At 54.5% G+C, this 25,826-nt stretch overlaps 1 protein-coding gene across 5 annotated transcripts in view; it reads right to left on the bottom strand.

The window, feature by feature from the left end:
• Positions 1-25,826, bottom strand: part of NRG2 (neuregulin 2) — a 198,785-nt gene that overhangs the window by 4,830 nt on the left and 168,129 nt on the right. For 4 of the 5 annotated variants that reach the window (XM_025292597.3, XM_044947595.2, XM_044947594.2 and 1 more), the window contains 6 exons: positions 22,395-22,515; positions 16,275-16,351; positions 6,192-6,294; positions 3,695-3,818; positions 3,219-3,346; positions 2,148-2,375 (listed from right to left, as the gene is read on the bottom strand). In XM_025292597.3, coding sequence (XP_025148382.1) covers positions 2,148-2,375; positions 3,219-3,346; positions 3,695-3,818; positions 6,192-6,294; positions 16,275-16,351; positions 22,395-22,515 — 781 coding nt within the window. Of the gene's footprint in view, positions 1-2,147; positions 2,376-3,218; positions 3,347-3,694; positions 3,819-6,191; positions 6,295-15,851; positions 15,911-16,274; positions 16,352-22,394; positions 22,516-25,826 lie in introns of all 5 variants that reach the window. The other variant, XM_025292599.3, reaches the window with a different exon arrangement.

Raw genomic sequence — 25,826 nt, 5'->3', positions numbered from 1 at the left:
GTAGTCCCTGCATTCAGCCACCCCTGTGACTTGGACTCCCCTTCCCTCAGGGACAGTTCATCCCTTGGCTGATGGCTACAGTGGGGAAATATTCCTTTTTAAGGTGAAGCTAAAATCTGCCTCAGGGAAGTGACTGCTCCCACCTCAAGTAGGAGCTCAGCCCAGAGCACAGTTATCAAGACCACACTTAAGCATCTCTGCTTGGAGCTAAAGAGCACCAGTTCCTTCAAAAGTTTGCCCTTCCAAATACCTCCCAGTCTGGGTCCCAGGCACCAGTCCCTGTTCTTTCTCCACATTTCCCTTTCTGGGTAAACCAGCCTCTTGCCCAGCCATTGTCTATCTCAGGACAGGGACTCTCACCTCCTTGCCTCTCTTTCAAATGGTAGAGCTGGGCACCTCACTGCTTGCTCAAATCCGTATACTGTCTTTCTGAATCATCTGACTCCTCTGTCTTCCCTCTTTCACATTTTCCACATGTACATCCATCAAGTCTTACCCATTCATTCCCTTTCTCCTGGATCATACCCTCCACCCTGCTCTACTCCATCCTGGGACTGGATGTTCACTCTGGTCATGCCCCCACCCCAGGATCTTTCCTTCTTCAGCCTATGCACTTCCCAGAACAATCTTTTAAAGTCACATCTCTGCTTTAGGAGGCCCTTCCTGCTTACCCACCCAGGGCTGTCTATCTAGCCCCAGCCTGCCTGCTTATGCCCAGCTCCCCTCTCCCCATACCTCGAGGCACCTCACTCACCAGCTCTGTCCTCAGTGCCTCTGCTGGAACTGCTCATGGTGTTCCCCTCACCCAGAAGTTCCTCCCAACCTTTCTACCTCCACCCATCAAGGAGTCCTATTGCTCTTGTTACTGTTGACAACCACAGCTCCACCTAGTAAGCACCAGCTCCATGTCAGGTATCAGACAAAGAGCTTTGTGCTTGATCTTAGGTAGCCTTCATAAAAGCCATGAGACAGGTATAATGTTCACTGTTCTACAGCTGAGGAAACCAAAGCACAGAGGTGATCAACGTGCCCCAAGTCACACAGGTGGTGGAACTGGGCTTGGAAAGGTTAGTATTAGAAAAACCTAGTTGCTCCTCAGAGCCTGCGGTCAGACTGGCTTTCTCTGACCTAGTGGGGTGTTCTATGTTTAGCACTTTTCATGGGCAGCTGGGAGCTTCAGTGGTTTGTGCCCGTGGCTGGCATGGAATAGGCTGAGTTGAGCCTTCTCCACCCTAGCCTGGAGTTCCTTGTGAAAATGGAAGTGTTAGTCACTCAGTTGTATCTGACTCTTTGCAACCCCATGGACTGTAGCCCTCCAGGTTTCTCTGTCCATGGAATTCTCCAGGCAAGAATACCAGCGCAGGTAGCCATTCCCTTCTCCAGGGGAATCTCTCCTACCCAGGGATCACACCCAGGTTGTCTGCATTGCAGGCAGACTCTCTACCATCTAAGGAGTTCCTAGTACCATGCCCCTTGTTCTTCTCTCCTCCCAGAGATCCTACTTGCCAAGGGGCCATGTAAGAGCTGAGCAAGAGGCAGCCTGGCCCCTGTGACTCCTGCCTGTGAGTCAGGGAAGAAGGGGATTTCCTGGTTCTCACTGCATTCATTGCTTGGGAACCCAATGGCATCTTGATCCATGGGGGCCTAGTCGCTGATGCTTCCAGGGCCTCAGGAATTCTTGGCTCATTCCTATCCTGCACTGATCAGTTTCCTCACAGACAGCCTCTCTTCCCACTCTCTCATCTGTTTGATCTTGGTGTCTGTTTCTCCTGGGACATGGGGCCTCTAGGTGACACCAGCATAGGGCAACCATATGTTCTGGTTTGTCCAGGACAGCCCCGGTTTGTTCCTGATGTTCCAGTGCGATTATTACTAACATTCTCTTCTACTCTGAAAAGTGTCCTAGTAGGACAATTAAATTAAATAGTCATAACACATAACACTCTAGTCTACTGGCTAGAGTCCCAGCCTGTCATTAACATGTTAATGACCCTGAGCAGAACATTGAACTTTTCAGGGACCTTGCTTGCTCATCTGAAAAACGGGGATGAGGCTCTTTGGAGTGTTTCTGAGGTGACCACAGGATCGGCCCCAGGTCAGTGGTGCCAGCTCTCTGGCTGAGGTGGGTGCAGGTCACGGGGACTGACCTCTCACTGTGTGGGGAGTCACGCAGGGAGTCTATGGAGTCGTGGTAAGGTGGCACGGCAGCCCTGCGCCGCTCCTCCAGGCTGTAGGCCGCCGCCCGCCGTGCCCGGGCCTCCACACACGCTGGGCTGTTGCACTTGCTGGTGCCCACTGATGACAGCACGATGCCCGACTGGGAGTCAGAGGTCAGGCTCTCAGAACGGTCCAGGCTCCATGTGTGGCTCTCATGCCTGGAGAAGCCAGGTGGGAGTGACATGAGGGGACAGGAAGGGGTAGGGCAGCCCAGCACGTGTGGTCCCAGGCCCACCCCTGCCCTGGTTCTTCACTCCTTCTCAGTCTCCCTCAGCTCACTGCCCTCTGCTCTGGGGTGATGTGTAATGCCGTAAATGCTAAATCCCAATCTGGGGAGGAGGCGAGCTGACGGCCTGTGGGTGGGTGGGCTGCAGTGCACACAGCCCTCTTCCTTTCCTCCCTGCAGCAACCTCCCCTTGGTCTCCTTGGCTGTGACCCCTCCACTCCCATGGTCCCGGGATACCTGCCTCAACCACCCAGCCCCAGGGGCCAATATACAGGGACCCCACTCCCCAGGGAAGAAAGGGGTCAACCATGTTCTCTTTAGAGCTGTATGACTTTGTGCTTGGGTAGACAGGCTTCCCTACCTCTGGAGAGGAGGCTAAGGTGGATTAGGTTCACGTGGAAACCCCAGGAGAGGACATTGAATAGCTGTGGGTACTTGAGGTACCAGGCACTTTTTGCCAGAGGAAGTGGTGCTAATGACGTCCAAACAGAACTAAATGTTAGGTGGGAGCACAGTGACGCCGTTGCTCCTCTGGGGCTGGTTTAGACTAGAAACGGGAATCCTGTTTCTTGACCTGGATGGACGTTTGGTGATGGGTTCTGGTTTGAAGCCTCCCCACCTCCATCCTCTGGCTCACTAGGACCCTTAATACAGAGCCCAGCCTGGCTGGGGAGTTTTGTGTGTGTCCCCAGGCAGGTGTGTGATGCGCATGTGCACGCCCACAGGGCGTGCACACAGGAGTCGGCCAGGATCTGTGGGCCTGGGTGGTGCCCACCTGTGGCTGGAGGTGGGCGTGGCTGTGGAGCAGTGGTGAGAAGGAGAACAGGAGTGGCTCCCGGAGAAGGTAGTCTCCGTTTCCCTCCGGATGACATGGTCTGTGGCGGGTACATTCTTGGAGATATACTGCAACAGAGAGTTTGAGGGGGGCAGTTAGCGACAGATGACCAAGTTGGCCTTCCTTCCTGGTGGGCTCGGGGAAATGAGACAGTAAGCTTCACGTGGTGGGGAGGATGGTCCACTGGATATGTAACTCGATGTTAGGGCAGCAGTGGCCCCTGGAAGTCCAGCCCCTGACCTCCCTTGAGGAAGTGGGCCAAGCGAGCCTAAGTCATCCTGGGGAGGCGAGGCCAGGCTAGTAGGCAAGGCTGAGCCCAGGATGGGCCGCTGCTTCCCTGGCCCATTCTTGCAGGGGGCATGAGAAGGCCGGCTCTGCTACGAGGGGTCAGAGTGGGGCCAGGGATCACCACTCACATCTGCCATCTGGATCTCCTCAGGGTCCAGTCGGGGGTGGCTGGGCCCGTTGGCCAAGCTCCGGTTCTGGTGGGCAGGGCACATGTTCTGTCGGAGGTGGTTATGCATCTGCTTCCGCTGTTTCCTGCAGGAGAAGGTGCATTAGCCTGGCACCCCCATACCCCACGACACACACAAAGCATGAACTCCCCTAGCTGTCACTCCAGGGAACTGGGCTACCTGTGCCCTGGACTGCCATGGCATCTCCTGCTACTGCTCTTCCTGGGCTCAGGCTGCCTTCAGCCAGGACCCCTTCAATCAACCCCTACATCATTACTACCAGCCTGCATTCAGCAGTACCTGAGTGTAGTGGTAATGAGCTTTGGCTCTGCTGAGACAGTAGAACTCTACTTTCTAGCTGTGTAACTCTGGGCAAGTTACTTAAACTCTCCATGCTCCACTTTCCTTATCTGTAAAATGGACTGATCATCTATCCATTTCCAAGACCACCGAGTGTGAAGAGTAGATAAGATATTCAATACAGTGCTGACCCACTTGCTCATTCATTCATTTATTTGGTATTGATTGGGTTTTTACTATGTGCCAGAACTCGCCTGCCAATTCAGTAGATGCAGGTTTGATCCCTGGGTCGGGAAGATCCCCTGGAGGAGGAAATGGCATTCCACTCCAGTATTCTTGCCTGGGAAATCCCAAGGACAGAGGAGCCTGGCAGGCTGCAGTCCATGGGGTCACAAGGAGTCAGATGTGATTTAGTGACTGAACAAAGCAAAGATGCAGTTTTGGAGCAGAGGAGACAGATATAGTGTCTGCCCTCATGGAGCTTGCAGGCCAGTAGAAGAGGCAGATGATAAACACATCATCTGCCTCTCCTAATAATAATAAAAATAAATAAAAAATAATAAAAATAAATAAACAAGTACTTTCAGCAAAGTGCTATGAAGAAAATAAAACAGGATGCTGTGGTCAGGGAAACAAGACCTGTGGGGCCTCTTTCCTTTGGCACATGTTAAGAGCTCAGTACATCTGTTTTGTAATCGACAAGTCTAATCATGTCATTCCCCTGCTACAAACCCTTCATGGGTCTTCAGCATCCTGTCCCTCTCCCTAGCACTCTCTCTCCACACCCCCACTCACTGCATCCTTGGAGGGCGTGTTTCTGATCCGACACTGTGCCTCTCTGGCCTCTGGGCCTTTGCATCTAATTGCAGCACATTCCGTGCCCCTTCACCTGCTAACTTTTGCTCGACTCAGGCCCAGCTAAAATGCACCTTTTTTCAGGGAAATCCTTCCTGCCCTCCAGCTGAGGTTAGGCACCCCCGAAATATATCCCATGATCCCGCACCTCTTGCTTAGAGCCCTGGGCATTTGGCTGGTGCAGGGCCTGGTGTCTGTTCAGCAGGTGTTGAATGAAAACTTGTTGAAATGAGTAAATGTAGTACAGGTTAGAACATGGTGCTTGCTTCCCCGCCCCAGTTTTGGGCCTCGGTTTTCCTATGTGGGCTCAGTCTCCTCTCTGGGCTCCCTGGGCCCTAAATCTCAAGGTTGGCAAGGCCTTTGATCTCATATATAGAGGCAGCAGTAACCAAGACCCCAGGGCTCAGCCCCCAAATGGTGGTCATGCCCAGATTCCTGCTTTCTAGATAAGAACAGATGTGACAATCCTCTCTCTGCACTACATCACTTTACAACCTGCAATGGCTTCCTACCATCTGTAGGATAAACCCAGGCTCCCTAGTTTGACATTCAAGGCCCTATGGTGCCATGCAGGCTCCAGCTGTTCTTTTAGACTCATGCACCTTGTTTTCTTGACCCCCATCCTTTGCTCCAACTAGCCTGGGCTGCTCAAACTCCATGAACACAGTCAATACTCGCTGGCATTTGTCTTTTAGCTTGCTTTGTTTTGCTGGAACTGTCCAGCCCCGTTTCTGCCCCTTGCTCCAAGGTTCTGACGTCACCTTTCCTCTACTCAGGGGGGCCCCAACCCCACCTTCTCTGTGTTGGAAGGTGTCTTGCCTGGACTGCTCCTGGGTGGGGCCAGGCAACTCCCTTTGAGCTCTCTTTTTTCCCTGAGAAGGGGCCTCCCTCTCTGTGCTTCCCCACCTCCGACACTGCCCCAGTGTCTGCCTACTTGACAGGGCAGATGCTCCCTGCAGGATGCTCTGAGGTACAATACTAGGATCATGCCCATTTTACAGATGAGGACTCAGAGAGGTTCACCAATTTCCATAGGGTTACAGGAAATGGCAGAGTTGGATTTGAACCCAGATCTGTCTTCTTTCGATGCTTGTGCTTATGACCACTCTTGTTCAGTCCTCTGGGGTCTGTCTCTCCCCTCTCTGCTCCTGCTTCTTGGCCTGGCCCTTTGGCCCCACACCAGCTGCCCCTAAGGAGCAGAGGGGAAGAGCAAGGGGGGCGCCAGGCCAGGCATGGTGGAGTGGAGAGGAGAGCCTGTCCCCACAGAAGCAGCCCCCGGTTGGCCTGAGTGCCGACAACTCACTTGGTCTTGCAGTAGGCGACCACGCAGACGATGCCCACCACCAGCAGAGCCACACAAATCCCAGTGATGGTCAGGACCCTCTTCTGGTACAGTTCCTCAGCTTCTGCAGGGGTAGAGGGTGTGAGGGGGCAGGCAGGGGGCAGACCCACAGAGGCAGGAGTGCAGACCCTCCCCTACCCCTCGTACCTTGGGCTTCCATCCATCTCTTCCCTCCCTAGCCAGTTCCCTCCCTCCCGGTCTCCCAAACACCACCCACCCATGGATCTGGTCACAAGTGACTACACCTGAGTTCACTTTTCCAAACCCTGCGCTCTACCTGATGAGTGGAAAATGCAGGGGGATGGAGGAGGTGGGATGAAGGTGAAGGTCCCGAGGTCATAGGGGAGGGTAACCCACTATGGCCTGATGGCTGCCAAGAGCCTTGATAGGCTGGGGAAAACTAGTCTTCCCAGCGGTGATCATGCAGGCCCTGGGCAGAGACCTGGCCACTTTGGCTTCCTGAGGAAGGTGGAAAGTGGCTTGTTCAGGGCTAGAGAACAAGCTTGTTCTTGGGCTTGTTCTTGTTCTAGACACCAGGTCCAGAGCCTAGCCTTAGGAGGGGTGCCAGCATCAGGGACAGAGTGGGCCAGGCCTGCAGAGGTGGGCATGGGGAAAAAGGCTTTGGTTTATCCCTACAGCCTGGTCAGAGTTGTGGCCCTGGCCCACTCGGGCCCCCCGTCTCTGCCTGTGGGGAGCCCACAAGTGACAGCACAGCCCCCTAGGACAGCCGTGTGCTCAGAAGTGACCTCTACTCTTCTGAAGGAGCTGAGCTAGGCTGGGCCTCAGAGCCTTAAGAAAGACTTGACCATCCCCTCTACCCCCACTTTTTGGTGGGGCAGCCTTCTAGAACAGAGAAAGCCTAGAGGAAGAGAAGGAAAAAGGGGATAGCACACAACATGGTCACCCTCACTCCCACTTGCACCTGCTGGCCGGCCCTTCCACATTGCTCCTCCCAGCAGACTGGGATAAGTGGGGACTGGATCCAACACTTTGGTGGAACCCTGGGCAATGTGCCTAGGCCCCCAGGTTTGCAGTGCCTCCTGTGGCAAAGGTACACCCAGCAGCACAGACAGGGTACGGACGCCCAGACACACATACCTGGAGGACTACGCCTGGCTGACACACAGATCCTTCACAGGGATACAGGGATACACTCACGCACATCCGCCGTGCACGTGATCAGGCCCACGGACACACAGGCATGCAGAGTCGTAAAACAAACAGCCCTTTACCCAAGATCCCCACCTCTGGGCTCTGTGGTCCTCGTTCGGCCTGTGGTTCTCCTCCCTGGCCACCACTCAGTCCTCTAGTCAGGCCTCTGTCTCCGTTACTCCTTTGAGACCACTCTAGTCATGGTCACCAACAACCCCCTGCTGCCAAGCCTCTGGTCCATTCACGTCCCGCTCAGCAGACTCCCCCAGCTGGGCTCACTTCCCCCGCTGGCCTTCTCTCCTGGATTTCCTCCTCCTGCACTGGCTCATCTCTGTCTCAGTTGCTGCTCCCCGCTCTTCCATGTGGGCTTCAGGGTAGAAAGGCCCAGAGCTCTCAGGTGTCTTCCTCTCCCTACCTGCCCTCTCTCCCTCCATCATCTCACTCAGACTCAGACTGGAAATACCATCTGTATGCCGCTGAATCTCACATTTCTCTCTCTTGTAGCAACTTCTCCCCTAGCTCCAGATTCCTACAGCCAAGGGCCACGGCCAGGCAGATGCACTGACCCCCTCTGCCCACCCCGCCACCCGCCCTCTGCCCTTCCCATCTCTACGGTGGCAGCATCACTTTTCCTGCCGCACAGGCTCCAAGCCTCAGAACCGTTCATTCCTGATTTCCCCACCCACTCTGGTACCTGATCCATCAGCAGGTCCTCTCAGCTCTACCTACCAAATAGATCCCAGATCTGACCACTTCTTACCTCTTCCGGGGCTTCCAGCTTTGTCCAAGATGATGCCATCTTTCCCTGGACAGCTGTCCACTTTCTGACTGGATTCTCTGCTTCTATTCCTCCACATCCTGTCCCCTCACCCAGCCTATTCTCTGCCCCAAAGCCACACTGATTTCCAGTCATAAAGCAGATCATTTTACTCCTCATAAAGATCATAAAGCAGATCATTTTAAGGATGCTTAACAACCCACACTGGCATCCCCCTGCAATTCAAATACAACCTAAAAGCCTTACTGTGGCCCACAAGACCCAGAGTCACCTGGTCCCTTCCTTTAGATCCCATCTGTGGTCCTCTCCCCCATATCTGCTGTGTTTCAGAGTCACTGGCAGTCCTGCCCACCGAACAAGGCAGGCCCATCCATGTCATCCCTAACTTGCTGTATCCCCACAATAAACACTCTACCCCCACCTACTGTTTGCAGGGCTGGCTACTTTCTGTCAAGTTTTAGCCCAAACGTCACCTCACTGGACAAGCCTTCTCTGATCACTTAGTTAGAGTCAGTCCTCACCCTGGCTAGGTACTGTCCCATTCCCTTATATTGGTCTGGCCAAAAAGTTCATTTGGGTTTTTCTATTACGTCTTATGGAAAAATCCGAACAACCTTTTTGGCCAACCCAGTATTTTATGTATAATGCTTACCACCACCTGATATCTTTCTTGTTTGCTTGTTCTGCCAGGAGCGCAGCAACTCTGCGTGCTAGATCCCCAGGGTCTGGCCAACTCTGGGGCTCAGGAGTTGTTTTTGAGTCGGTGAGTGAATGAATATACAGACCACCTTTACAGACCGTCACATTACAGATGCTCACACTTGCCTCCACACCCACTGCTCATGCTCAACTCTTAACAACAAAGATTGCACCCACTGCACCCCTCCGTGTGCTCACACCCTGCACTGAGAGACCCAACAAGGTGTAAACACATCAGCACCCCCATGACAACACAGACACACACACCTACAGATTCACCCCTGTGTCCCCTGGCAGGATCACACGGACACCACAGACTTGACCCCTCTCCTCCCCACCCCATCACAGCAGATAGACAGACAGACAGACATACTCTTACACATAGACTCTCAGCTCCATCTTCTGAGAACAGCTGACGGTGGCTAGGTGGCAGGGGAACTAGGGCCTCCCCCAACCTGCCACATGAACAGCTTTTTCATAACTGCCAGCTCCACACACATCTGAGGTCTGACTGCATTGAAGCCTCAACCCCTCTTGAGCTCCTGCTTCTCTTCAGCTATATAACATGTATGGTCCAGGGTGGAGGCTCCCAGCACAAAGCCAGAGAGCGGGAAAGATGGACTTCAGAGTCCCTTCCTGCCCAGGGCATCTTCCAGGGGCCAGAGGGCAGTCCCAGGAGGGAGGTAAGGTTCTGAGCTGGGAGGCAGGAGGTACCAGCCCACCCTAGACCCTCGCTGGTGCTGCCCATAGACAAACACATGTGCCCTCATGGAAAGAGATCATGATAGGAGTAACAGCCTCAAGCAGATGGCAAAGCCTGGCAGACAAACATGAGGCAGGGGGCAGAGACAAATAGGTGTTATCAGCTGCCAGCCCGGTGCAGAATGAAAAGCAATGGAAATGGAAATGGGAAAAGGAAGGAGGATTAAAGTCAAATTGAAAGGGCTGCCTCTCTGCACAGTTCTCCGAAGCAAGATTCTGTGGCTTCTGGACACCCACTCTTCGAGGAACCTGGCTTTTTGGCCAACCCACTGGGCTGCATACAGCTCACAGGGCCTGTTCCCCTGAGTACCATGGTGATCAGCCCCAGGCAAGGGGACGCTGCTGTACACTGGGCACAGTCTGAACCCCAGGGCACCCTGCCATGCATAAGCTTTTCTCGTCTCCCCCACATCCACGTAGTTTACTATAGAACATCCTGGCAGGGACAGGGGGATTTCTGAAATCCTCCCTTTTCCATTTTGGGGGAAAGGAAACTCAACATCCAGCACACATGGTGTCAGAGGCTGAGGAGAGGGGCTGTGTGGATGGTGCTGACCCATACACAGAGGCTCCGTACCCTTTAGTTCAAATCCAAGGTGCTCTGGCAGTGCAGGAGAGAGGAGGGTCAGAGGGGGAAGGGATGGAGGGAGAGATACAGACAGAGATGGGGGAAGGGCAGGAGAGAGAGAGAGAGAGAAACGTTGGTCAGGACTCTTCAGACACCAGCAGCAGCCTGTGAGGTGAAGGCAGGTTAGTGGGGTCCCCTCCCGGCCTCCTGAGCCCCTTCCCTGGCACCCAGCCCCCAGGAGCCCTTGCTGGGGGGTAGGGAGAAGAAGGGTTAGGCTCAGCAGGCAGGGCGGGTTCTTTAGAGATGAGCTGTGGGGTTAGTACCTGGTGGGGAGGGGCAGAAGTCAGTTGGCAGATGTCCCCGGGGAGGAAAGTGAGTGGGGGACAGGGGTCAGAGGCATCCCCGTACTCCCCTTCCCAGCTCCAGCGCCAGCCCCTCCTGGAGACAGCCTGCTCTGCTTGAGCTCATTCACGGGGCCCTTTTTTCTGTTCAGAACGAGCGCAGAGGGTACTCAGACTGGCCCCTTGTCCCTGTCCTGTCCCCTCGGGCCTCACTGGCCTGCCCACCTACTAGGAGCCTGGCATAGAGGCTCAGAGTCTGTGGGGAGCAGGAGTGGGGAGGAGACCAGGTCACTTCTCCACCTGACACCCCCAACATCCTAGAAACTTGCAGGGGTGAGGCCTTGGGGTATCAGCCTACTTTCACTAGTTAGGAAAGCAAACTTCAACTTGGAGAAAGAGACAGGTGTGCCACCTGTAGAACACCTGTGCCCCCTGCATGGCAGCCAGTTGTGCTCTTTGAAGTGGGATCATGTTGTGAGTGTGCAATCTCATGGCCCTTCGAGGTAGATGCCCAGGATATGGAAGGCTCGGATAAGAGGGCCCACCCAGGAATCAGCTCTGGCACTGACCTGCTGTGCGACCCCAGAGTTCCCTGCCTGTCTGGCTCTCAGTCTCTCATCTGCTGAGTGGGGATCAGGCCTGGCTACAGGATCCCTGGAAGGTCTGCAACCCCTCTGTGCTTCAGAATCATCCAGGCCAATGGAACTGGGCTCTGGGGTGGGAGCCCAGAAATCTCCCCAATGCTTTTGAAAAGTGCACCTAAGGTAGCAGCCAGCATCTGAGTGTGGGCTTCGAGTCTCTGTTTTGTCCCCAGTTTGCTGTGTGCATGTGGGCAAGTCACAGTCTCTGTTTCCTTATGTGTCAAAGGTGCCTGTAGCCAGGGAGAAGAAGAGGGCAAGGTGGTGGGCCAGGGCCCTCTCCATGGCCTCCCCATGTGCAGAGCAAGCTCCCCCAGAGCACAGGAGGAGGTGGAGTTGTGTTCTGAGGTTCTCATCTCCTGTGGAGGGAGGGGAGCATGGGCACGTGTGTCCAGCCCTGGATTTCTCCTTTGCTCCATGACAGGGAGTCCAGAGGGCTCTGCCATTGGAAAAGGGCAGGAGAGCAGGACGGCTTTGACTGAAAGAGCCTTGAGGAAGATTCTGGGGCTCTGACCCCCCGATTCCATGCAGCGACCACACCCCTGAAGCATGATCCCCAGCTCTTTCAAACATGAACACTCCTGGGAACTCCTGTTAAATTTGACTTTGAGGGTGATCTCTTTGTGGTCTTACATGTACTGCTGGGAGGTAGGAATTCTTAACAAAGCGAGTCCTCTCCTCTCCTGGGACCTCCCTGGGCTGGCCAGCTGTGCTAAGCAAGCAACATAAACTTGACAGACTCAAGGGATCCTCAGGGGCAGCTCTCACTGAGCGGCTAATCCTGTAGCCCCGGGGACCCTCCAGGCAGCTCCAGAGAGCTCACAGCATTTGGATATGCACCCAGGCTCCCCGGAGAGAAGAGCCCACTTGGCCATAGCACCCCAGAGGCTGAGAGAACTACTTGTGGTGGTGTTTGTATTAGATGAGGCAGCTGGGGGCCAGTGGTGCCCCAAGGTCACACAGCAAATTTGGAGGCAGAAAGGGGGCTAGAGGCCAGGTCTGTAATCTCTTGGGCCTAAGCCATGGCTATTCCTGCCCAATGAGTCCCTGGGCAGGCCTGACTGGCTAGTCCTCAGGACAACGACCACCTGGAGATATCACTCCTCTGGGAACCAAGCAGTACAGCAGCAGCTTTGGGGGCTCCTGACTGGCCTTCCCTTTGAGCCAAAGGCCAGTGCTGGTTATGTGACTGAGGGCTTGGCCGGCCACTAGAAGGCAGCCCTGCTTCCCTTGCCCCATGGGTGGATTCTGAGGGGCCTGCAGCTATGTCAGCCCCAGCAAAACAAAAACCAAACAAAAAACCAAACAGTCTTCTGCTCATCATATTCACTGATTGCCACTCAGCCAGCATAGAGTGACACCACCAAGTCACAGACAGGTCCTATTGGACAGAAATTTGCATACTGACCAGTAACCATGGTCACCTGCTGCTGAACTCCCAGCAGGGCCAGCTGATCAGACAACAGGCAAAGTCTCCATCCTGGACAGGCCCTGAGACACACAGTCTCAGGCTCCTGGATGAGGAGGTCCTGATGTGGACCCTAGAGCATGTGCTTGTGTGTGTGTGTGCCTGTGTGAGCAGGTGTCAGCACACGTGTGTGTTGGCGTGCGAGTGCAGGCATGTGCTCGTGTGTTTGTGAGTGTGTGTGCAGATTTGTGCTCTTGTATGTGAGGGGTATCCAGGTGCACAGGTTTTGATTCTTGGGAAGTGGAGGGGCTGTCAGGGGAAGAAGGGGAAGTTACTGTGGCTGCAGGTCTAGAGGCTGTCTGGATAGAGCTGGAAGGTCAGACACTTTGCTCAGGATGTGCTGAGAGTCAGCCTCTGGGGGGGCCCTCACCCCCAGGCCAGCAGTAGCTGGGAGAAGAGCTTGGCTTTGTTCAAGCAACAACTGCAGGTCCTCGACTAAGCCTGTCATGTGTCTCCCTTCGTTTCATCCTCACAGCAAGCCTAAGGGCATAGATGCCATTATCCCCATTTTACAGATGAGAAAATCAGAGAGGTTAAATGAGGCCCCCAGAACAGTAAGCTTAGCTGCTGGCAATATTATTCAGGTCCCTCTGAATCCAAGCCTGAACACTTAAGTTAGCATTTTACACTCCCTTCTCAATAATTATCTGATAGAGCAGTGCATGAAGTGCTCCGGGCGAAGTGCTTGAAGAGTATAAATCCTTTACCAAAAGGTGCCAGCAAGAATCCCAATAACACCAGGCAGAAAGTCTGCATTTTCAGAGTCTTTCCTGGGCTCCTGGAGCCCGGCTGACCCTCCCAGGAGATCTGAGCTGAAAGCTGAAGACGCCCAGCTGGCAGGGAAGCTTGGACGGCGGCCGAGTTCTGGAGGCTCCACTGCTCTGATTCAGGATGCACTGGGACTCCCTGTCCAGAACAGTCCCGTAAGCTAGGGAGGCTCTGGGCCGAAGGGGGAGAAGGAAAAGGCCCTCCACTGTCTCTCTCCTGGTCCTCAGCCCTGCCTGGCTGCTCTACCCTCCTGACTTGCAGTCCTCCAATAGGGCTGATCTGACTCTGCAGTTGGTCCTGGAGCCTGGGCTCAGGAGAATTCTGTTGGGCCGCGTGCCCACAGGTTCAGTTCCTATCACCACGGCCTTCTTCCCTGGCCTTGAATGGGAGGGGACTGGGGAGAGAGCTGCCCCCAACACTCTATTAAGATAGTTGATCATCTGGGCTGACCAGCCCCCACCTCCCTGGTGCCTCCACTCTCCTCTTCAAATCTTGGCTTCCAGGTTCCTGTCAGGGGGAACATCTAGCCTTTCACGCTATGGTCTGAGAAGGGTGGGGAGGCTCCTTTCTCTATCCTGAGCCCCAAATCCCTTTTTTCCAAGGGCTGCTTAAGCGGCCCCCTGGGTCCTGCCCTCAGCCCCTTCATGCCAGGCACCATCAATCCAGTTCGAATTCCTCAGGGGATCCATCTGTCCTCCCTGGAGAGGAGGAGGTGGGTGGTAGGTTGATCAGGGGCCTAGGGTGCTCTGGAGGATGGGGGCCATGGACCATTGGGCCCCAGATGGAGTCCACGGCCAGTCCGTGGCTTTCTGCTCTGCTCCACTGCCACTTGACAGTGCTCAAAGGAACTGCTCCCAGCCCTGGATAAAACCCGCCACAGTCATGGCCTCATCCCCCAGCTCCAGGGCTCACACTAGTCTCAACACGCTGCAAACCAGAAAGTTCCACCTTCAGAAGCGGAAGAGAGGAAGGGAATGAAGTCCTAGATGGGGACTCAGACCAGAGATGACCTGGAGAGAGTCGCCAGTTCCCCCTCTGTCCCTCTGTTCCTTATTCCCTCTGTGTTTTAACAATCTTTGTTGTTTAGTTGCTACGTCATGTCCAGCTCTTTGCGACCCCATGGACTGTAGCCCGCCAGGCTCCTCTGTCCTTGAGATTTCTCAGGCAAGAATACTGGAGTGGGTTGCCATTTCCTTCTCCAGTGGATCTTCCCGACCCAGGGATCGAACCCAAGTCTCCTGCATTACAGGTGGATTCTTTACTGCTGAGCCACTAGGGAAGTCCATGTTAAACAACAAACAATAACCTCCTCCTCCTCCACCAACATTTAGCCGCATAGATGTCTCTAGTCTCCATGGAAACCCCTGCCCTGGGGCCTGTATTCCCTCAATCCTCCTTCCCCATTCTCCCCATCTCCCCAAATCAAACCAAAACAAACTCTGGCCAGATCCCAGATCCAAAGGCAGGCTTTCTGAGAACTTGTTTCTCTCTCAAACACACAGGCACACACTCACTGCCTAGCCCTGCACCCCACAGCTCCCTAACAGCCTGACATCCTCAAACAGGCTCTCAGAGGCAGGTGAGGGCTCTGCAAATGCTTCTTCCCATCCTGGCCAGGCTGCCTGACCCCCGGTGAGGAAGAGACCTGAGCCTGGCTCTGCCCAGCTGCAAAGAGAATCCAGTGTGACTGTGCACAAGCAGAGGAGGCAGGCGCTGTATCAGTCTCCTCTGCATGAAACTGAGCGGGGCCCTGTAGGTCCTTCCCCAGGAATGACCCCCCAGTCACCCCTGCCTCTTGTTTGTAGAAAGGCTTTAGCCTCCCAGGGCTTTCTCATCGAGTTCCAAAGAGCACATTTAATCAGAGAAGTGAGAAAGTGCAGAAACCAAGGAAAACAATCAAACAAGACAAAATAATACGAGTTTAGCCATAAAACAAAGTCTGGGACCTCTGGTATACCCTTGAGTTGTTTTTCAGATACTAAAACCCCCAGCAGGTGATGACCACCCCTACGCAGGCCCCAGGCTGAGTGGAGCCAGAAGGTTGATGACTGAGATTCCTGAAGCATCACCCTGTTCCCTCGCCACCAGCCAGTCAGAGACTGAGCACGAGCTGAACAAATACCTCATGACCCCATCCGCCCACAGTCTTTCAAATCCCTTCCCTGGAGTTGCTCATGTCCTCTGCTTGTCGCCCTTGCAACAGGCGCTATTCTTTCTTTCCCCTCAACCTGGTTTGGTAGGTTAGCTTTGCTGCATGTTGGGTGAGCAGACCCAAGTTTGGTTTGGTAAGACGCACAGGTGTCTGATGAGGACTGAGAGGACACCCCCGCATTCCCCTCCCCCAGTCTCTGAAAGCAAGGCCCCCATCCTTCCCACGGGGTGGGGGTGGGGGTGGGGAAGAACTGTCAGTTAGCAGGGAAGGAAAGAAATAGAAGAAAGAGACATACTGGAGAAGTTGACCATTGCGAACTGCTGACACCTGTCCCCGGTGTATCCCACAGGACACCTACCAAAAGAAAGAAAACCAGAAAGAGAGAGCCAGGATAGCAAGACACAGGCATTGCAACACCCCGGCACGGGCTCCTGCCAATGCCAGTTGGGTTCCTTGCCACTGTTAACCATTTGTACCGGCCTCACCACTCTGCCCCTTACCTGCAGCCCTGAACTTTAAACCCAAGGATTAGGCCAAAAATGAAAAAGCAAAACAAAAGAACTAACAAACCAAAAATACAAAAAGGAAACCAAAAACAGCCAAAGATCAAAACAACCAGCACCCCTGGCCCTATGTCCTACAATGGGGGGGAGTGGGGGGGACTGCACCCAGAAGCTTTCTAAGGAGCAGGGACTTGTGTTTGTATCTTCAAACATACTTTGCTTAGGATCTGGCATGTACAATCGCAAAGGCAGTTTCTCCAAACATCTCTGTCCGAAGAATCCGTTTGGACATCTGGAGAAGGAAAAGGGGAAAAATCACAGAACAAACTGGCATCATCCGCGAGGCTTAGGTTAGAAATCAAAGTGCACAGTGATGAATGAGAAAACCAAGTCGAGCGCTGGGGCACACTCGTTGCTGGAGGGGCTGGAGTCGGGGCTGGGTGGAGGGCTCAGAAGTCTCCTTCAAAATCTTTCTAATAGATGCAGCTCCAGGTGGTGGGGAAGCAGGGGTGGGGGTAGGGAAAAGATGGTTTGGGGAAGCTGGGTGGGGGAAATTGGGAACTTACTGCCTAAAGGTCCTAATGGTCCTTGAGACTTCCCTTCTGAAGTCTCATGCCTGGGGCCCCATGAAGCCAGACTTGTAGCCCCTTGGTGCCAGGCCATCAGCAGGTGGGGTGTAGGGTGGGGAGGGTTGGGAGGCTGGGAGCTTTCTGGAATACCAAGTTCTGGGGAGCCATTCCTTCCAGGCCCTACCAAAGGGTTCTCGCCAGGGCCCTGGGTGGGATTTCTCATCCATGTAGCAGCCTCCAGAAAGCTCAAAGGAGAATGGGAATGCTGTTCCTAGACTGTGTGCCCACAACAAAAGGGGCCTTGGAGATGTCTCATCTGTTCTCTCGAAGAGGGGTTCTGTGGCCAAATAAGTTGAGGAAATCCATTGCCTGGTTTCCTGGTAGAGTTGCGGTGCACGTTAGTATATGAAAGGCCGTAAGGAATTTTTTAGGAGGAAAGAGCTGAACTTCCCAGTTTGTTCCAAACTTATCTGACCTTGGAAGTCATTTTTCTGAGGAATCATTGTGAACATGCAGTTTGGGGAAGGCTTCTCTGGAGCAGTATATATGGGGAAAGCTTAGTGGGGGACAAGTGAGGGTGGAGAGAAGCCTGAATTACCAGCATCCCAAAGATGGTGGGCCCAGGGTAGGTGTGGGGCATCTGGTCTCGGATGGCCAGAATCATGATGCCAGGGGACTAAAGCAGGCTCCCTGGAGACCCCAAAGCCTCTTCCACATCAGGGGGCCAACTGGCTGCGTGGGACGCCTGCCTCTCCCCATGACCTGCTCCTCTATCACTGCCTGGCTCTGGGGGGAGTTCATTATCCCTGGTTGCCTCCTACAGAGAACCACCCACTCCCATCTCCCTGACCTTGTCCTTACCCCCAAGGTCCACTTCCCTCTGCTCCCTAGCTGCCTTTCTCCCTCCAAGTGATTTCCTGTCTTGCAGATTTCTGGGAGACATGCCCAGCCCTGTATGCTCTTCTGAACCCCAGCAAGGCCAGGTACTTAAGGGAAGCTTACAGACAGGGCCAGACTGACCCCCCCACCCCCAGCCCCCTACTCAAAGATGGCTCTATGCTTTTCTGCCTCTTTAATTTAGGAAATTAGGTAAGCCCATCACCAGTGTTCCCTTAGTAACAGGTCAATACGGTTCATCAGTAAACTTCCCCAAGAGGTGAATGTACTATATACCTCTTAGCATTTTAGTGTATACCAACCATCAGTAGCCCCTTGAACTTACAGGGGGTGATGGCCATTGGCTGTAAAGTCCCTCACAAAAACCCTGTGGCCTCCAATCTAGCCTGGAGGATGGGGAGCGGTTGATGAGCAGACAGCTGGAGTCTCTGTGGGCCTTAGGGTATGTCCCTCAGGTGCGGCAGGAGGCTGGTCCTTGTAGTAGGGCAGTGTGTATGTAGGTATGTCTGGCCAAAGAGCGGTAGTAGAGGAGGGGGTGTCTGGAGAAGGGAGGAGGGGAGCCTACCAGGGAAGCTGATGCATGCTCATCCTGTTGAACAGGGTGCTTTGGAAGAGGAAGCTACAACTTTGTCAGTACATCCTTTTCTGACCCCCTTGCCCTCGTTCCCAATCATCCCAGCCCAGGAGAATGGAGGCAGTGGCTAAGGCTTTCCATTCAGCTTGCTTCAGGCTCAGCTTTCCTTTCTCAACTCTCAGAAACTGATTCCACTTGGGAATGGGAGGAGAGGTGTAGAAGTGATTTTTTCCCAAAGTGGAAGCACCTTTGGGGGTGGAAGATTTAGACCCAGGAAGCTGCCAAAATGACTCTTGGAATCCTTAAAGGAATAAGAGAGAGGCTTGACTGTGTCCAATGTCTGAGATTAGCCCGGCTCTGGAGACAGGGGAAACCTGTATATGTGTGTGTGTGTGTGTACATCTGTGTAAGAGAGAGAATGGGGAGTGCAGGAGCAGGAGGGGACAGAGGGGAATTTATTCCTATTGCGGAGAGCCAGGATGCTTTCCTGTGGCTCTTGGAGATGGAGGATAATTTGGTACATCCCTGTGTTCCTGGCCCCATACCCAGCCTGGACTACCCCGACCGTATCCTCCTATTTTTCATGGCCACAGAGTTGCACAACTCCAGGTGGTACCGTGGACACTGTCTACAACACAGAAAAGCCCTCTGTAGTTGTGCAATGTAGTCCTACCCTTCCTGCCCTGGGAGTGTGTTCCCTGCTGGCTGAACAAAGGAGAAGGCGGTGGGAGGTGGGCACCTCACGGGGTAGTGCCCTGGCTCCTTTCATTAGCCTTATTTGTTGAGGATGAACCACGTCCGGGAGGCTGGGGGCATCCCTGAAGAAGGCTCTGGGGGTGGCCAACAGCTTTGCCACCCTGCTCCCAGGACCTGGTAACAGGGAACAGGCTACATTAGCCTGTCAACCAGGAGCAGGGGCTGAACTTGGCATGGCTGGCTGGTAGTGGGTAAGTTCCCACTCAGACAGGGATTGACTCCCTGAATTTCAGGGACATGGGGTACAGGCTTCCTGGCCCTTAGCCCCACGCCATTCTCCTTGACTACGGGAAGGTTTGTGCTCAGGGCTGGAGAAGAGCAGGGGTGAGAGAGGGGCAGAGAGGAGAGCCCACGGGCTGCACCTGGGATGGGTGCAGAGAGGTTGGGACTCTGCCTCCCTGGTTTCCCACCCCACCTCCCGGGCCTCAGTTTCTCCTTTTGGTAGCCTGGGGATAATGCCATGTGTGCTGCCCTCACCCAGGGGAAGGGGAGGATGAGGGATGAGGGTGTGCCCCGGGGCACTGGAGGGAGTGAAGCGTCTCTGGCCTCATGAGCGGGGGGGAGGGCAGGGGGGGTGGAGGTGGAGAGGATGAGCAGGCAGATGGGGGTGGGATGAGGGATCACCTGGACAGGGGCGCGGGGGATGGGGGGATGGGCGGATGGCGAGGGGAGGCATGCCACTGGTATGTGCACAGGGCTGGAAAGAGAGTCTTGTTCTGTCATCATCCCCTGAACCAGTCCCCAAGAGTCACGCACCAACCGTGCTCTATAAAAACACGGAGAGAAGAGGAGAAAGCAGCAAGAGGAAGTGCGGAGGCCCCTGTCTGACCCAGACAGGAGGCGGTCACCGTGATTTGGACCCCCATTTTCAAATCCCCCTAAGTTTTCCTTTTTAAAACAAAATTCAGTATCAGTGACACTGTTTCTTTTGGCTCTGAATTCTAGAAAAACAGGAGGGATGGAGTGTGCCCGTTTTTCAACACTCCCCGCGGGGCTCGGAACCAATACACAACAACAAGTGTCAGAAAACCAGGAAGGAAAACTGATTTTTGTCGAAACTGGAATGAAACTGACCAGTTTAGTTTCATTATCCAAGCTAAGCGGAAATGCAAAAAAATCAAAATAAAAAAGTAAACAAACAGCACAAATGGTACGACGTGAGTTCCGTTTCCTAAGTTCTCTCCTTTTTATTCCATCCATTGCATTCAGGGTGTCATCAGGAACCCCAGAAGGCCTGCCCCCATTCCCTCCCGGCTCACCCACCCTCAGAATGGCCTCTGGGTTCTGCCCTGCCCCCTCCCCCCTGCCCTTCTCCAGCACAGCTCTGAGGACCTGCCCTCCTGATTGCCATCCCCACCAGTGGTTCCCCTCTCCTGGGGGTCCAGGGAGTCAGGGAAGTTGGTTCCAAGAGCCCTGGCTGGGGTTAAGGTGGGGAGGTGGCAGTTCTGGGTACCGAGCTCAGGTTCTAAGCAGTGAACACCAGCTGTCCTGGTTGGGGGGTGATAGGACAGCATCTTCACAATGGCTCAGGCTCCTGCACTCTGCTCCTCTCAGATTCAGCTGGGTGGGACCCAGAGGGTCCTACAGCCTTGCTGGCAGGGGTCCCCAGGAGCCCTATAGCTCGCTGTTCTCTTTTCCACACTAAGCTCTAGCACTGCAGTCCTGGGTTCCACAGCCCGCCCCAGCCCCAGCACCCGCCCTGCTTGGCTGTGACCTTTCCTGTCAGGAGCCAGGGCTGATCAGTGACAATACTGGGTCCTTTCAAGGGTCTGGGGGTCCAAGGGGCTGGAGAAGATGAGAGGCCTGGCGTGTGTGTGTTGTAGGGGATAAGAGGAGGGGGTCCAGGGCTGGGCCATCTCTGTACGGTATTCCAGAACTCTTACACATTTCTTTAGATCTATTCCTAAGTGCTCAGAGCATTTTCAAGGCTAGAATGTTCCCAGGGTCTGTGACACTGTCCTAGAGGCAGAAAGGATGAGGGGCTGAGTCTGGACCAAGAACTTCCCAGGGGACCTGCTGTTTCTTTGGGGACTGTCCCTTGAGATCCAGGATGGGGGAGGCTGGAAGGCAGATGGCAGCAGGTAGAAGGTGGACCAAGACGAATGCCGGCAGAGGAGGCCAGCTGGAGCCCAGGGAGTGCCTGGCCGTCCACTGAGGGGAAGAGCGTGAAGGAGGCGTGGCCCCCGTTATCACGCTGTGAGGTGGGGGTGCCTTTGGCCAAGGTCATAACCAGGAGGGAGCTGGAGGCCAGAGGCAGGAGAGCTGGGAGCACTGACTGGACCTTGTCTGTGGGGCTGGTAAATGCCTCCCCCTGAATTTTCATCAATGCCCTGCTGGCCTGTGCCCAGATGCCATGGGGAACAGGGCAGCTTCGGCACCTCACTAGAGCCCAAGGCTGCTTTGAAACCTGGAGTTGCTAACTAGGCCTCCCTCCCTCTGCTCCTCTGGCTCGGAAGGTAAAGAATCTGCCTGCAATGCAGGAGACCTGGGTTCAGTCCCTGGGTTGGAAAGATCCCCTGGAGGAGGGCATGGCAACCCACTCCAGTTCTCTTCTTGTCTGGAGAATCCTCACGGATAGAGGAGCCCAGAGGGCTACAGTCCATGCAGTCGCAAAGAGTCGGACATGACTGAGCGACTAAGCACAGCACCCTCTGCTCCTCAGATCAGGCCAGAACCTGTGCTGCCCTCACAAGCTCCCCTACCTGTTCCTGGCTCGCCCACCAGAGGATCTGTCAAGGGGCAGCAGGCACCAGCTCTCAGAAGACCTGGCTGGGCCCCAACAAGCCCTCCCTGATCACTGTGCTCCCACCAGCCCTACTGGCTAAGGGTGGGAGCAGGGGTCCTCAGCTCCTGGGAGGTCCTACGAGGCAGCCCTTGGGGAGGCAGAGTCCCAACATGAGCTTTATCCTCAACCCTGACCTCGCCCACTCGGCTACACCCAAGTGATGTCCTTGCTGGTGGCCCTTCACACCCCAGAGAGGGACTAGGGACTTAAGTGGCATGGACAGCAGCCAGGGCGTATTTGGGCACTGGCTTCCTGCTGGCAGGGAGAACACAGCAGACCTCAGCTAGCATGGGCTCTGGGACGTGTACCCTGCCTGACCCTGCCAGGAGAAGAAAGGCTTCTCACTGCTGGGAAGATGCGACCCGGGCAGTGTTCATCAGAATAAAGTTTGGAAAGTTGCTGAGAGATGGGAAGGGAAAGAAAGAGAGAGAGAGAGAATCCAGTGCCCACTGCCCAGGGCAGAGACTGGTCTCGCCATCTCCCTAGAAGGTGTCGGTGAAAGCGGGGACACTGGAAAATTGGGTGGGTAGGGGCCTGGTACACTGGGACTGCAGAAGCCCTGAGCCCTTTGGAGCTTACATCTCCCTGTATTCCAGGAAAGGGCTAGGAAGTGGGGCAAACCTCCCTGACTATACCCCCCTTGGAGACCCCTTATCAGTGGCTTGAAGCCCACTTTTTCCTAGAGCCCTCCACTTCCGCCCCGGCCTCTCTCCCCCTGCTCCTGCCCCCACGCCCACCCCCACTGGTCACTTACTTGCAGGAGAGCTGATTGATGCCCTCGATGTAGTAGCAGACACCTCCGTTGACACAGTAGGACTTGGCTGTCTCGTTGCACTTCCGAGCATGCCCCGACCAGGATGATAGAGTGGTGCTCACTGGAGGTATGAGAGACATGTGCTGGTGACCCATGGAGACCACCGCTGGGCCCCAGGAATGACCTTCTTCATGGTCCTTCATGGCCCATCTCAGAGCTGGATGATTGGAGACTTTAGGAATGGCTGGGAGTCTCCCTCAAGTCACCAAACAAGGCCAAGGGGAGGCCACTGTTAGCTCTGATCATCTATCCAGCACCACAGTGCACTCACGCTCTGGGCAAACCTCCAAAGGCTGGGAAGATTTTCTTTTTTGAAGGGGAGGAGAGGCTGGCAGAAACTGCTCTGTTTTCTGAAATAAGGGTCCACCTCCACTGCTTCCTTGCATGCCTGCCTTTCTGGGGGCACCCCTGCAGGTGGGATGAGGCACCATGTCTTATGTGGGGGGCAAGTCACAGGGTGCAGGGAGGAGACAGGTACATCCATCTGCACCACTGGGGCTCTCATGGACCAGGGTGTGAATGGAGGAAACTGGGCTTTGCAGAGAGTGGCACCTTTTTGGACACTAATTTTCTAAGATCTTGGGAGATGTGAGGTGATCCCTAGCTCCCCTCTCTTCTTCCTTTGTCCCAGGGTGGGGACAAGCCTCCCAGAAATGCTACAAAGGCCACTATATCTCCAGGAGCATCCAGGGCCTTCATGTCCACTCTTGCCAGGCAGCTCCCCCACTTCTGCCCTCTGGGGGAGCCCCCAGGCCTTGGATAGTCTGGGCTATAAACCAGGGCTTTAGGTCGTTGGGGATAGGGCTAGGGGACAGCTGGGATGTGGAAACTAGGTGAGAACAAGCCTGGGTTCAAGGCTGCTAACCCAGACTGCACATCTCTGATGGATCAGATTCATCTGATAAATGAAAATCCCCAAAGCTGGGCTCCTCAGTGGGATGGCACCCAGAAGCCTGGTTTCAAGTGGAAATTCTTGCCCCCAATTTCAGTCTTTATCTGCTAGCTAACCCCTCAGACTGTGTATCCATACTGGCCATCAATGGATTCCTGCCCTCCCCCCACAGTCTCTGGGGCTGGGAGGGCCTCTCCTGCCCGCCCAGCAGCAGCCTCCTGACAGGTGGCCCATCCTACCTTGGCCAGTTCTGTCTCCTCAGGGGTACTGAGTCCCCACCATCCCCCTCAGTAAGTGGGGGGACAAGAGGAGGAGGAGGAGGCAAGCACTTGGCGCCCTGAGTGTTTAGACGTGTCGAGAGACAGATGGAGCGCGGGAACAGGAGTGTATACACAGCTCTGCCTCTGTATATGTCTGAGGAGTTCGCTGATAAAACCCAGCGGGCAGGGCCAACTCCCACCTTCCCAGCACACTGTGCCTGCTGCTGGTCTGGCATTCTTGAGCCCCACCCCTGCTGACGTCTCCCACCTCTGTACAACCCCACACCCGTCTGGGACCCACATGCTTCTGGGTCAGTGAGACCCAGGGAATAGAGAAAGGGACAGAGAAGAGAAACAGCTGAGATGACCACGCCTGTGAGCTGTAAAATCACATTGCTGGGAGGACCCTAAAGGTTGTCCTGCCCTTTGATTGCATTGCCAAGGCAAGAGTGAGGAAAGAGAGCAGAGAAGAGCCTTCCAGAGTCCAGGGTGTGTTGTAACAAAGCCTCAGGGCTCCTAATATCTGGCTGCATATTCTCACCAGACACCTGGTCCATCCTGGAAAAACATGTCAGCACCAAGGCTTGACAGATGGATGCAAACACGATGTGGACCACAGGCCCAGGTCCTTTATAGGGTCCTGGCCAAGCCAGGGAAACCTCAGGCCATCTTGATGCCCTCTGTGGTCAGGGGTGGCAGAACCTGCCTGATGCTGGGCAGGAGCGCACATGGTGGTGGGACCACAGCCATACACTTGGGTCTGCCCCATGCACATCTGCACACACCCAGGACTTGGAAGGCAGTGGGTGACTCCTGAAGGAAGGAAGACGGGGCCCTGGCTGGGATCTATGGCTTGGGGCTTCCAGAACTGTGTCACAGTGGGGACTAGGCTGGGGCCTTGGAAAGGCAAAAAGGGAGGGCAGTGGAGGAGCTGGTTGAAGAAGGTGCGGGGGAAAGGCCTTTGCACCTCAGAAAATAGTACCTGGAGGCCAGCCCTATAACGGCAGGGTCCTCCCAAGTCACCAACTGTGTTGGTGGTGGAGGTTCCTGCCAAGAAGATTTCCACACGGAAGATGTGCAGTCATGCTCTTCCAGCATACTTGGGCTCCGAAGGCAATGTCTCACACTCCCTTCATATTTCTTCACTGTGTTCTCCCATGTTTGGGGAGGTGAAGATGACCAATGACCTCCAAGTGAGAGAATCTGGCCGCTCCTTAGACACCACCCTGGGGACGGTGCTAGGCTACCCCAAACGCAGCTCCCATTCCTGTGCCCTGCCATTTGCTCCTCTACCCTTGCTCACCTCTGTGACTAAACAGCAAGAACCAAAGGCTTGGAGGGAGTCTCTGATTTTTGGTCCCCCAGCTGTCTCTTGCTGAGGCCTGCCTCCATACCTCCTGGGGCTCTGCCACGTCTTACTACTGCCTCCCTTCCACCCCTCAGGTCTCTGTGGTCTCTTTCTTGGATGGCCACAGTCTCCTCCTCATAGGTCTTCCTGTCCTCACTCTTGCCTTCATCTCTAATCTTTCTGCTTTGTAGCTGCTGCCAGAGTGGTCTTTAAAATATGTAAATTGATCAGTTACTTCCAGTATCAAAACCCTCCAATGGTTTTGTACTCAGCCCTCCCCAAGTCTAATCTGGGCCTCATCACCTGTCCTGCTTCTTGTCTTGTCCCCGTCTTGCAGTATATTCAGACTCCACTGGCTTAGTTCAGCTCCTCTAAGAGGCCAAGTGACTCCTTGTCCAGGACTTTCAAAATATCAGTGTCTCAGAGAAGCTGCTCAGGTCTCCTCCCTTACTCTTTCTCTTAGTTTTGTAACTTAAACTTATAGTATTTATTCTAACAATTAAAAGACTAGTTGTGCAATTACTAGCTGTCTAAAGCCTCAAAGTGAAAGTCACTCAGCCGTGTCTGACTCTTTGTAACCCCATGGCCTATATAGTCCATGGAATTCTCCAGGCCAGAATACTGTAGTGGATAGCTTTTCCCTTTTCCAGGGGATCTTCCCATCCCAGGGACCGAATCCAGGTCTTCTGCATAGCAGGCAGATTCTTTACCAGCTGAGCCAAAAGGGAAGCCCAAGAATAATGGAGTGGGTAGCCTATCCCTTCTCCAGCAGATCTTCCTGACCCAGGAATCACCAGGGTCTCCTGCACTGCAGGTGGATTCTTTACCAACTGAGTTACGTCCAACAGAAGGTAAGCTCCATCTGGGCAGAG

This window comes from Bubalus bubalis, chromosome 9 (assembly GCF_019923935.1).
Source record: "Bubalus bubalis isolate 160015118507 breed Murrah chromosome 9, NDDB_SH_1, whole genome shotgun sequence".
In the NCBI taxonomy this organism is placed as follows: domain Eukaryota; kingdom Metazoa; phylum Chordata; class Mammalia; order Artiodactyla; family Bovidae; genus Bubalus; species Bubalus bubalis.
The sequence above is the reverse complement of the archived record's forward strand: the minus strand, read 5'-3'. Positions and strand labels throughout refer to the sequence as shown.